Genomic DNA, 13,669 nt, shown 5'->3' with positions numbered 1-13,669 from the left:
ATTTTTTATTTTAATTTTAAATATTTATTACGTGGACTAATAAAATTGTGCCACGTGTACACTGTGTACACGTGGACATTCCACCATGGCAGTTAACACCCAAAAATGGATAGAAAGGGCTACCTGCTAACGGACTGGTGGTTTAGGTAGTTTTACCACCAAAATTTTAGATTAGGAGGTTAGTTGCAAAAACCTGCCCACTTTAAGAGGTTTTGCCGCAAATAACCATATAAATATATATATATAAACCCGTACTTTATTCTTAAAATTTATATTAATAAATTATTCACCATTGCTTTTTTAAGGTAATGAATAAGTGGTATAGTTTCATTCTACTATATTAAGGGGCGGTTATCGAATAAGTGACATCATTTCATTCTGCTACGCTGGGTCTTTAACAAATTATTAGTTTTTATTTATATAATTTTGAAATATATTTACAAAAACTAAATTGAAAATGGGATAACGAATTTTTTTTTTTTTTTACCAATATTACATTGTGTACAAGTACAACTATCTATTTATGCAAATAGTTGTATTTATTTTCTAATACATATTCAAAAGAAAATAATAATTCCAATCCCTAAACCAAAAAAAAAAAAACTAATATTTTTTTTAGCTTAATAAACAAATGATTGATTTAAAAAAAAAAAAGAAAAGAAAAAGAATGATTTGTTTGTTGTAATAAATAAATACATTTTGCAAAAGAAAATGACAAATAAAAAAGGTCTAATTATGCCGTTAAGAAACGGTGTTAATGACGACGAGTCACTCAGTAATATATAAAACAAAGCAACAGAAACACCCAAAAAAAAGAAAACGAGAAAAAAAAAACACAGCTTGTTAAGCCAAAACCCCATTCAAATCTCTCTCTCTCTCTCTCTTCGCACAGAAAAAGCATTCAAATTTTTCACAGATCGGACTGAAATCGTAAGTTATTTACCACATTTGCCACTTTATCCTCTTTCATCTCCATTCTCATTTCATGGTTTTTGATCTGTTGTTTCTCAACTCTTTTCATGTCAATGTGATTCCATTTTGGATTTTTTTTTTCTTTTTTATTATGTTTCTAATGAAGAAGGTGTTTTGTTTGGTTGCTGAGAAAATGTACCCAGAAAATCTTTACCTTTTCTAAAACTTATTTACGAGTGAGTCCGCAACTTTTTATTCTATTAATTTAAGGGTGAACGAAAGAAAAGATAAAGAGTTAGACCAAATGAGACATGATTTTGAGAAATCTTCCTCTTATTGTTTCGGCTATAGATATATAAAAATGTATATGTATAAGCACGTCTATGCCATTGCCCACTGGTCTTAAAAGTGCCAGAAAGCTTTTTGATTTTTCGTTCTATTTTGCTTCAAGTTTCTCCTTTTATCATTCATTAGATCTTGGTTTTGTCATGATAGTGTTGTTTCTTGTTCTTATTTACATATTTTTTGAACTGTTTTGTTCTGGAATACCTTTAATTAATTATTGGTGTTATGCACATCATAGCTTTTATTACATGTAAGTAAATAGCTATATCATTAGAGAGTGCTTCCTTCGGTATTAGTTGGCTGTTGTGTTTTTTGGTAATGTAAATAATAAAATTATGGCTCCTTTTTCACCAATTTATTGTATAGTTTGGTCAAGCATTTTTTTTTCTGGTTGAGTAATACATAATTCTTTTTGATAAATTTGTCACATGGTGCATGGTGTTGTCACTGGTGTGTATTTTACTGAACATATGTAAAAAGATAAAATGAAGACATTCTTGCATCTGCGTGGTTCAAAATGAATTTGGCTTGTGTTTTTAATGGTTGTCTCACTAGAAAGTTATTTGATGTTTCACTATGAAGTTTTTGTACTTGTAGATAGGATTGCAATAAGTATAGCTGGTATTGTTCTTTAAGACAGGAATTTCCAATATTTCATTTTTTGGAAAAAGAAGGGAATTGTGGGTAGTGGCTAGCACAATACAGTTCTTATAGATTCTAGGGTTTTTTACATCTGCCTTTTTGAATTATCGTAGTAAATGAACTTCTGTATTTCAGTTACAGTATCTATTGAGGATTTAGTTTCTACCCATATTGATTTTTGTCAATTTTAGACAATCCAGAGTCCTATATTTTCCTCTCTGTACCAGTTGAAGACTTTTGACATTATTAAACTTAAATTTACATAACAATATTCTTATTCGCTTCTATATCTTGTGGATGGTCTTATTTGACTAGAATTTGGTGTTTTGTTTTAGTGTAATTTAACATTTTATTCTTAACAATATATATGATGAGATGATTTGTATTGACTTTTATCTTTACCTGTTTGCTCTGCTTATAATAGGAATATTAGCATCGGTAACATAGCCAAACCTTTTCCATACTAAATTTGTAGTGCACTCATTTATTATTTATTTATGTTTGGAATTATTTTCATTGTTGTCATCAATGTATGTGTAGCCTGATAGGGACATTCTATCCTCCTTAGGTGAAATTTCTTATCTTAAAAGATTAGATTTGACAGTTGTTTATCATGATATTGCTGCGTTACTTTCACACAATTGGAGTTTCATTAATTTCAGTTGCAGTTTTTTGGTGTTTGCATGATGAGTAATAGTCTCAGCACTTTTAGCAATTTTATAAGAATTCATGCATGTCATATGTTGCGAAAATATAGACTATAGTCAATTATCTATCTTCACAAGGAAGTGATTCTAAGGTTTCTTCTGTATTACAGTGCGATGGGGATGGAAGTTACAGATATTTGCATGGACAAGGAGTCAGAATGTGTCATCATTTATCCAAAGGATGCTTCCCCAGATTCAGATCATGAATCAATTCCAGCTGATAATGCTATTACAGAGTCATGTGTGGACATAAATGGAGAACATGAACTCAAGAATTTGGAAGAGAAAACCGAAGTGAAGGAATATGAAGTGAAGGAGTGTACTAACGAAAATAATTCTGAATTATGTGACAATGAAAGCTCTAATGAGGAACCAAATATAGTAAGCTCTGATCTAGGAAATGACCAACCTGTGGAGAAAGCTCATCTGGACAGTGAGAAAACGAAAGATCAAAATAAATCAAGATTATCTGTAAATTGTGCATCTAAACCTGTTGCTGGAAATGTTAAAACAAAACATACTATTCCTCAACCATTTGCTCTAGCAACTGAAAAACGTGCTTCAAGCGGACCTCGTCCTGTTGGTGCTGTACCTGATGCTGGCAATGGAGTGAATAAATCTTCAAACACAAATAATCTTCATCTTAATACTGTAAAGAAGAATCAGGTAAAAACAAAAACGAGGCCTTTGCTTTAGACTTGTGATATGGTGTTTTTTTCTTTAAAAATATAATTTTGCCACTCAATTACACTCACTCGGCACAGCTATGACAGTCTTTAATCAGGGCTGCATCGCTCTTCATTTTAGCTGTTTTATAAACCTGGGGTCCTTCAAAAAATAAATAAATAAACCTGGGATTGGACATCTCACCAAAATAATAATAGTAATCTGGATTCTGGGGTGGGAAGTCCTTCGTAATAATCTTTGATACATGAGATTTTCTTATGTTGAGGCTGATAAGGTATCATTGACTGATTTTTCCTTAGACATGATTACATGGATTTATCCACCACAAATATTTGTAACTTCTTGTGATATCTTTGTGTTAATCATTATGCAGCCAGTTTCATCTTCAGTACCAAGAAAACCATTGCAACCCACTAACAAGAAGCGTCCTGATGAGGAAGATTCTTTCTCTGTTGTTTCATCGTATCCTTAAAACAATTTTCAATCTAATATCAACATTCTGCTCTTTATTCATAATTGTGTCTTTTCCTTAGAGTAAGGTTAATCCCTTGACTATGAGTAGAACAGAAGCCTCTGCACGGAAATCCAGGACAACTGTGGCATCAGCTCCAATATTTAGATGTTCAAAGCGTGCTGAGAAAAGGAGGGAGGTAATTTTAATTTATCATCTAAAGTTTATTTTCTGAAGCTCAGGATGAATAATTGTTGACCTCCCTTTGATATGGTCTTATTAGTTTTATACTAAACTTGAGGAGAAGCAGCAAGCATTAGAGGCTGAGAAAACTCAAAGTGAAGCAAGGACCAAGGTCTGATAGTTTCTTAGTGTTTTGTAGCCCTAGTGTATAGCTTAGTAACACATATATGATTGTGTATGTACAATGTTTAATCTTTTAATGCTTCTCCTACATTTCTTGTGGGTTTTCATTGCTCTGTTTTTGGGGAGTTACATTTATTTAATATCTCGATTTTGGAATTGTAGGAAGAGAAGGAGGCAGCCATTAAACAATTAAGGAAGAGTTTAACATTTAAGGCAAACCCAATGCCTAGTTTCTACCATGAGGGTCCTCCACCCAGGACTGAACTTAAGAAGGTCTTGCAAATATTTTACTTGTTCTAATGCTTAGCATTGATAGATTTTTTTAATTCGGTGGAACAGCAGATCAATACGCTGACTGAAGTTTAAATATCTTTAAAATATTTTATTTGTTCTTCTGCTGTTAATGGCTTTGTTAGATTTTGAAATTAATGGAACAGCAGATTAGATTTAGGAAAAAGAATGTTCACTAGTAATATTGATACACTGACTGAAGTTTAAATATTTTGGTTTTCCTCCATGTTAGCTTCCCCCAACCCGTGCAAAATCACCAAAGCTTGGCCGAAGAAAGAGCTGCAGTGCTACAGTGAACAAAGTGAAAGGAACCTATGGTCCAGGAAATCGCCATAGTACTACTGCTAGCTCCATGAACCTGAAGGACAAGAGCTACATCGATAATGGCAACAGTAACACAGATTGCAATTTCAGTGATAATTCTCAGCAACTCGATGAGATAAACAAGGTGATTCCAAACGGACAGGAAAATGTTGACATTGCTGTTCATTCCTGAGTTTCATGGTGAGTTTTTTCCTTAATTTATAAGGTGAGAAAGGTCTCATTTCTCTCGTAGTCTGTCCTCCCGGGTTTAAAAATATATCCACATACTTTGTTTATGCAATGCAACTGCTACTTCTTGCAGTATTGTGTGTAATTTATGAGTGTAAATTTTCTGTAACTTATATGCTTTATGTATACAAAAGAGTTTCACTTATTTATTTTATTAGCAGTCGAGTCTTCTTTTCAAAGAAAGAAAATGCCACAAGATATCTGATGTTTGCGTCCCTACTGAGTACTTTAATTGTTATAATTTGTTGGTCCCTCAAAAAATTGTAAGGTTAGGGGAGAAGCCTAGTTTCCGAAGTAAATGGTATTGGATGGCTTTAGGAATTAGGAGTGTACTTAACAAGGTCATTAGCTAACAAAACTTTGGGCTTCGGTGAAGATAGTTGTGATACACTGATACGTGTGTGTGTGTGTGTAGCAATGATTGTAGGGATCAAAAGTGAAGGGTAAAGCACTAAAGAAGGGGCCCATAATTATACTATACTCTTTGTTTTGCTTATCTCTTCTGTTAAGCTTCATTATGAAAAAGCTCTTAAAAGCAAAAGAAAAAAGATGCTCATGGAATGGATAGTAAAGCAACCATTGGCGATGTGTGTTTTATTCTTAGTAATTAAATTGCAAAAGAATACTTTTAGGAAAACCGTGTCCCATGTTTGGAAGCAAAAAATGCTGGTCAAAAGGATACTTGCTTTTTTTACAAAAAATATCTTAACCCTTAAAAACTTTCTTTTGAATATTTGCGGTTTCAATTAGTGGTAGATTGGATTATTAATCTATAGTTACTAGCATTATGGAAAGAGTAGTTACTTAATATTACGAGTAAAGATGCGAGAATGAAGAGTATATTAAAAAGACAATTATATATTATTTTTAAAAGGATAAAAATGACATATTATATAATGTTTTTGTCTTCTTAGATATCCCAATTTTTTTTTTTTTGGGATTGAAATTTGTGTATATACTTTTCCTTTTGTCAAACAAAATGATTCATCAATCCCTCTACTTCTCTCTTCTCTACCAAACATAGTTCAAGATTTTTTTAAGTAACCTGGTAACAATAAAGAATTAGGCTTTGCTTAATGGTTGAGAAAATGACCTGTTAGAGCTTTACTCTTATTATGTCCTAAACATAATGTAAATGCTACTTTTGAAATATTGTATTTTTATATAATATATGTATATATATCGGTAAATATATCTAATATTTGTTGTAAAAATAATGCTCAATGGAATAAAACTAACAAAATGCAACTCAACTCAAATAAAGTTTATACGAAGAGGAGAAAGAAGTACAACACCAAACTAAAAGTTACAAATGAATAAAACACAAAAATGAATATCAAAAAATAAAAGAAATGTGAGAGTAATCTCAACACCACATATATTTCAAGGTGTATAATAGAAAATCACTAAACTTCAACAAGGTTTTACACTTTTGTTAATAAACTTATTTCTCCTTACAACAAGCACTTAAGTAAAAGAAGAAGATGAAAATAATTTTTTGGATTTATCAAAGCGTAAATAAAGTTTCTAACAAAGTGTTCTCAGGATAGAAACTAAATGTGCTCTCTTGATAGAAATTAAAGTATTCACAAGTAAACTAAAGGTCTCTATTTTTAGTGTTTGAGAACCATATTTGAGCTTCAAGCTTTCCTACACCCCATGACTGTTACTAGTCGAAATATGGGAGTAAATGAGATTCAAGATGTTGGTTTTACCGGTTGTTCTTGGCCCAGAAATTGAAACAACTCATCCTATCGATGGGGATAGTACGGTAGAGGGTATGAATGGCCAGTCGAATTTGGATGGTGGTAATGTTGAGGTGCAAGCGAATGTTGGGATGTCAGAGAACATGGCTTAGGAGTCCTTGATTTTTGGTGGTCTTAGTATGAAATAGGACAATGTGATTTCAGGCCTAACCATAAAAATTCTCACTGAAGATAAACTTAGATATGGTGTTTAAGGGGTTTGTTGATCCAAACCACAGGCCGGCCCACAAAGCTGCTAAGCCCAATACTAAAAGCAGGGTCAAATGTGCTCCTAATTGTTTTGGTGGGCCTAGCATTTCTTCTTCTTCTAATGGGTCTGCAGTAGAAAAAAGAGGCGTATCGAGGAGATTGAGGGCCCATGTAATTGGATGGGAGACTTAATGATTTCAAATCAGGATGGGAAAGGGAAGAAATCGTGTTTGACCCCCTGCTCTACGGTCCGTCTTGCAAACAACTCCATTCTGGATAGTGGCTCCATTCCTATCAATGAAGATGGTTCAAAAGGAGGTCATCAAGAGGAAACTCAGGAGTACTGTGAGTCCAAGAAAGATGTGGATGAAAACAAGATGGTGCAGAGTGAGAAGGATTTTCTCAAGGCTGAGGAGGTGGGCCTATACAAACCCCCTAACCCCTCATGTTAATCCTAGGGCTTGGAAGGCATCAGGCTCTAAATTCACTAGGCAACTTGATTCGTAGTGAAAATCCTGATCTAGTTTTCTAAATGTAGACCAAGAGATCAAGCAATGAGATGAATGTCTTAAGTAGATAGCTGGGATTTTTTGGGGTGGCGGTTGTCTCTGCTATAAGGGCTTCTGGTGGAGTGGCTTTGATGTGGCGTAGAGGTTGGGATTTACAAATTATTAGCACTGAAATTAACAAAATTGCAGTTCATGTGTTAGGTGAGTTAAACATAAAAATCTAGGTAGGGTGTTTCGTTTATGCTCCTCCCCATCGCGATCATTGTGATACCGTTTGGGTTGAACTTGCTAGGGAGATGAATTCGTGTTTAGACCCCTGGGTTATTTTGGAAGATCTTAATTTTGTGTTCACTCAAGATGAGAAGTGTGGTGGTAGGTCGATGATGGATAAAGAAGGAAGGGGATTGCATGAATTTATTTTTAATACTAGTGCGATGAATATGAATGCGTAGGGGCCTTTTCCACGGAGTAGAATGGTCAGAAATGGCAAAATCTCATCAGAGAAAAACTTGATTGAGTGTTGGGGTCTGTAAAATGGGTGATCCAGTTTAAGAAAGTTGATATGAAGACTTTATCTACTAGGCACTCTGACCATGCGATGGTTGTGTTAGACACTTTTTGTGACCGGGATCACATTAACATGCCTTTTTCAGTTTATTGATGCATGATCTAGAGATGAGAGTTATGGGAAGTCATTGAAGAAGCTTGGGGTAAGTGTTGGGTTTTGTGCCCTAAATAAAACCCTTTTCAATATAATCAGATTTACTAATTAATAAAAAATCAGAAATCGCATTCAATGTTACATGGTTCACATGATTTATTTTATGATTATGTTTAATGTATAAATTCTATTAAGTCCAGAACATATATAAATATATATATGTGTTCATGATTAGTGTCGTCAGCACAATGGAATATAATCATGATTATATGTTCAAAAGTTTAATTCCCATGATTTGTCAGTTCACTGGATTTAGATTGGCATGATAATCAGCGATAAGGTATACTTACACCTTGGATAAGTGTTATGTCCTTTCCAGGGCATTGACGAAGTTTACCAGTATATGTATGGAGTATTCATTGGAAGGGACCGATATTGATCTTAGATATGATATCATAAACTTACCGTTATATCTTTCTAAGTCAATATCAATGGTTGATCTTAGGTCTATGGATCTTAATCCTGATATGGTTAGGTTCAACCTAGTTGTATTATTTATTTTCTTCAATTTGTTTGTTAAAGCCGACCAATTGGATCTTCTCGTGACGTACAGATTAAGAACATGGTAGTTCAATTGAGTGAGAGTGCTAAACATAGATATGGAATCTATAGCTTCTATAAGTATTTAGAAGTGAAACGATGATTTCCTTCGAGCTTGGCTGAATAGAGATAAATGATTGAGGCCTCATTTCAATAATTATATTAGTTTATTAAAGTATCATTTATAGGTTGCTAAGTACTGTTTTAAGGATAAAATATATTGAATGGTAGAATGGTAAATTTGTCCCTATTCAGTTTATATCATCTATAGAGGATCTTTGACTATTAGGATTGTAACAATAGATAATCATGTATCTATATCGTGGTACATATAGAGCGTTCTATATAAAAGAGAGTGTTATTCAATTCCAAATCTATAGTGGCACAAGACGGAATTAATAAGTTAGAGAATTTACTTGGTGAATTCTAGATCTACTTATTGAAAGCTTTGTTATATAGGTCCATGATCCCCTCACTAGTTGAGATAATAGTGCTTGCAGACTCAGTTAATTGATTTTAATTAATCAATTATAATTCTAAAATTAGACTATGTCTTATTTATGAATTTTCACTAAGTAAGGGCTTAATTATGAAGAAAAGAGGTTTCGGGGTCAATTTGTAAATTAAGAGACTTTGTATGGTCTAATTAATAAATTACATAAATGACAATTTTATTTAGTAATTAATTATAATTATTACATAAATAGTTTTGACATTTATAGGATTGAATTGGAAAATATGGCATTATTGAAAAGAAGAATAAGTGGTTGAAATAAAGTGCAAAAATCTAACTAGAAATTGGTCCACTTAAGTGTACAGCCATGAAATTTATTTTTCCCAATATTTTATTCTTTTTTAATCCATATAATTCAGCCTTAAGCCCTAGTTGAAACACTATGAAAGGAACATGATACTCTCATCTCATCCTCTTGACAATTTGTCAACTAATGTCAACTTGACTATTCAACCAACCTAGATGAGAGAGTTCCTTCCTTAGTGATTTTAGCCTCCTTCATTGTTCTTCCATATTCGAAACCTTGAGTGAAAGAGTGTCATGCCCACACATAGCAAGTCAAGTACTCAATAATAGTGAGTAAGACGGTGGTAACCAAACCCGAAGGAGAGAAAGAGATCCAGGTTCAGATCTTGATAATGCTTTGGTACAGAAAGGTATCAAGGGCTAGAGATCTTGAACGAAAGGAGTCATTATATTCTGTTGCAACCAATGTAAGGTTTTCTTAAACCCTTATGTGTTTATTTCATTGTTTTAGAGAATTCATATTTAGGATGTTAATTCAACATACTTGTTAGTAAATCTAGATCCGGGTAAAATATTCACAACAGTAAGGTGGTCTATGGGTATCACAATATTATTTTGTCGCAAAAACTTAAATTCACTACAAAGGCCTTGAAGCGGTGGAATGTCGAATATTTCAAATTCTTTAAGATAAAATTGAATATGTGGTGGAAATCCAAAACAAATCTTCGACTAAAGAGAATGTTGGAATGGAAGTTATGGTTATGCTTGAGATAGAGGAGATTGAAGCTCGATAAGAGTCCATTTGGAAACAATAGTCTTAGGAATTATGGCTAGTTGGTGGTGATTATGGGTGTTCGCGGTGTGAGTAGTGCGGTTTTGACCATTTTTTCAAACCAATTCGCACATGCAGTTTTTCTAATTTCATCAAGTCGCACTCGCACCGCGAAACTAAAACACGCAGAAATCGTACTGTAAAAAATAGTGTGGTGTGGTGCAGTTTTTACAGTTTGGACTATCACCAAATAATTAAATTATCACAAGTACAATAAAGCTTGAGGAACACTTGTCAAAAATACCATAAGGCTTAAAAATAAATATGAAAAAAAAAATTAAGTTTTAACAATATAATAATGTGACAGTCAGTAGTCCCGTGATTCGTAAGGGGAAACACCGGGTAAGCTGTGCAATCTCAAACCTCCTAGGGAAGGTCAAGTGGGATGATTCTGAGACTGTGTAGGTATGGGACTGCACAGTTGAAGAGAGCTTAAATGGATTGATTGGTACTACCTATGTCAACAAGGTGCATCTTGTTTTTCGGTAGCCCATCTCGAAAGAACTCCACAGTTAAGCGTGCTTGACTTGGGGCAATTCCAGGATGGGTGATCTCTTGGGAATTTTTCCTAGGAAGCGTGCGAGTGAGGACAAAGCACGCTAAAAATACTTGTGTTGGTCTGTAGGGTCAGTCGTCAGTCCATGAAGCAGCAAGAGTGACGTACTCGTGTATAAGAGCCATTCATTCCGTGGGTGTAAGGACCTAATGGAGGCTTGAAGCGGGGACGTTACAAATGGTATCAGATCCTTGACCCAGCCGGAAGTGTGGTCGACGAGGACGTCGGACCCTGTAAGGGGGGTGATTGTGACAGTCAGTAGTCCCGTGATCCGTAAGGGGAAGCACCGGGTAAGCTGTGCAATCCCACACCGCCTGGGGAAGGTCAAGTGGGATGATACTGAGACTGTGTAGGTATGGGACTGCACAGTTGAAGAGAGCTTAAATGGATTGATTGGTACTACCTATGTCAACAAGGTGCATCTTGTTTTTCGGTAGCCCATCTCGAAAGAACTCCACAGTTAAGCATGCTTGACTTGGAGAAATTTCAAGATGGGTGACCTCCTGGGAAGTTTTTCTAGGAAGCGTGCAAGTGAGGACAAAGCACGCTAGAAACACTCGTGTTGGTCTGTAGGGTAAATCATTAGTCCATGAAGCAGCCAGAGTGACGTACTCGTGTATAAGAGCCATTCATTCCGTGGGTGTAAGGACCTAATGGAGGCTTGAAGCGGGGACGTTACAAATAATTAGTGAGCTTTAAGTTGAACATTCACATATTAGACCTAAATAAATTTAAAAATTAGTATTTATATAATGTGCGGTGCGGTGCGGTGCGGGTTAAATCCCATATTAACAATTCAAAACTGCAAATCGCACCATGCAGTTTAAGAAAAATTAAAAATGCAACGCACCACAAAAAATTTCAAACCGCATTTTTTTTGCGATGCGAACAGTTTGATGAACACCCCTAGTGGTGATCAAAATTTTAAATTCTTTCATGCCTCTATGTCGTTAAGGAGGAGGCGTAATTTTATTTGGTCGGTTCTTGATGTGCATGGTCATTGGAATGAAGATCGTCAAGATTTAGATGTGTATTTCTAAGGTAATTTTATTAATCTATTCCATTCCTCAAATTCAAACATCTTAAATGAGATGTTTAATATCATTTCTAATATTGTTACTGCTAAAGAGAACTTGGTCTTATTAGCATATCCTTCTAAGGAGGAGATAAGGAAAGTGGTGTGGGGGCTTCTGCCTTTGAAGTTCCAGGGTTGGATGAATTTCCTGCTAAGTTTTACAAGCTATACTAGAAGACAGTTGGGGTTCAAGTGACCAATTTTGTTTAGGATTTTTTTTAAACATGGCAGTTTGTTTCTGAGATAAATTGCACTTTTTTAGTGCTTATTCCTAAGAAGAGCTTCGCTGCTTGTTTTGACGACTATAGACCGATTATTCTATGCAATGTCTGCTACAAAATTTTGGCAAAAATATTGGCTAATCATCTCTGGGGGTGCTAGAAAAATTTATCTCTCTGAACCAAGCTACCTTTATCAAAGGCAGATGAATAATTGAAAATTGCATCATTGCTCAAGAGGTTATTGGTGGCTTGAAATATTAAAAAAGGAAAAAAAAAAGCTTTTATGAGAAATAAATGTGATGTCAAAAGCGTGATCGTCTATAATGGAATTCTATTGAGGTCGTGCCCAAGGCCTTTGGTTTGATCTGGAGTTTATCAAGCTCATCATATTCTACATCAAATCTGTTAAATTCCAAGTCTTGTTGAATGGAGGTCCTACTAAGACTTTTTTTTCCTCAAAGAGGCATTCGTCAAGGAGACATGTTGTCCCCGTATATTTTCATTCTATGTTCGAAAGTGCTATCTCGTTTGTTGTATAAGAAAGAAGTTGAGGGACTCCTTGAAGGCGTGTGTGTGACAAGAAGAGGCCCATCTATCTCATACTTAATTTACGCTGATGACACACTTTTATTTGCCAAGGTAGATGGGCCTACTGCTACAACTATTTGTGAATGCCTTGACAAATATTGCCTGTGGTTAGGGCAAAAAATCAATATCAACAAGTCTAAAGTTTTGTTCTCTAATTGTAGCTCTCATCTAAAGGAAATAATCATGGAGTGGTTGGCGATTGGGGAAATGTCTAGTGAAGAGAAATTCTTGGGGAACTTGATATTTGTTTGTGGTGCAGTTGAAATGATTTTAAATATGTTGTTGAAAAAGTGGCCAGTTGCATGGAAGGATGGAAGGCCAGATTGTTGTCTCAATTTACGAGAATAGTACTCACACAGAGTATGGTTCATGTTATACCAACTTATTCTATGTCTGTGTTGAAGCTTCTCATATCTACTCTCTCGACCTTGACCAAAATTACCCGACGCTTTTGGTGGAAAGGTCACTTGGAAGGGGGAAGATTCCTCTCTCAAGTAGCATGGGAAAACTTTTGTAAACTAAAAAGTTGTTGAGGCCTTGCGTTCAGGAGTTTTAAAGATATTAACCATTGTTTCATGGCTAAATTATGTTGGTCTCTAGCTAATAATAAAACTTTCCTGTGGAGCCAAGTACTTCCCTAATCAGATTCCTTTGAGTTTTGCCTCAAAGGCAATGCCTCTGTGGTGGCAAAAGGAATTTGGTCAGCTGAGAACTTTGTTTAGTCTAGTTCTTGCGTTCAGGAGTTTTGAAGATATTAACCATTATTTCATGGCTAAATTATGTTGGTCTCTAGCTTCTAATGAAACTTTCCTGTGGAGCCAAGTACTAAAAGGCAAGTACTTCCCTAATCTCATTTCTTTGAGTTTTGCCTCAAAGGCAATGCCTCTGTGGTGGCAAAGGAATTTGGTCAGCTAAGAACTTTGTTTAGTCTAATTCTATATGGCAGATTAGTTGTGATT

The 13,669-nt window shown here is 34.9% G+C and overlaps 1 protein-coding gene across 2 annotated transcripts; it reads left to right on the top strand.

The window, feature by feature from the left end:
* Positions 1 to 766: 766 nt before the first annotated feature.
* LOC115722295 (protein WVD2-like 3) lies at positions 767 to 5,141 on the top strand. Of its 2 annotated transcripts, none has more exons than XM_030651466.2 (7): positions 767 to 930; positions 2,717 to 3,272; positions 3,667 to 3,755; positions 3,856 to 3,943; positions 4,028 to 4,099; positions 4,273 to 4,383; positions 4,634 to 5,141. In XM_030651466.2, exons 2-7 carry the CDS (start codon positions 2,721 to 2,723, stop codon positions 4,895 to 4,897), a joined length of 1,176 nt encoding a protein of 391 aa, XP_030507326.1. In that variant the 5' UTR covers positions 767 to 930; positions 2,717 to 2,720; the 3' UTR covers positions 4,898 to 5,141. The 2 variants fall into 2 exon arrangements, with proteins under 2 accessions (XP_030507326.1, XP_030507324.1); XM_030651464.2 differs by lacking the exon at positions 767 to 930 and adding an exon at positions 2,474 to 2,589.
* The last annotated feature ends 8,528 nt before the right edge of the window (positions 5,142 to 13,669 follow it).

This window comes from Cannabis sativa, chromosome 9 (assembly GCF_029168945.1).
Source record: "Cannabis sativa cultivar Pink pepper isolate KNU-18-1 chromosome 9, ASM2916894v1, whole genome shotgun sequence".
Taxonomy (NCBI): Eukaryota; Viridiplantae; Streptophyta; class Magnoliopsida; order Rosales; family Cannabaceae; genus Cannabis; species Cannabis sativa.
The sequence above is the reverse complement of the archived record's forward strand: the minus strand, read 5'-3'. Positions and strand labels throughout refer to the sequence as shown.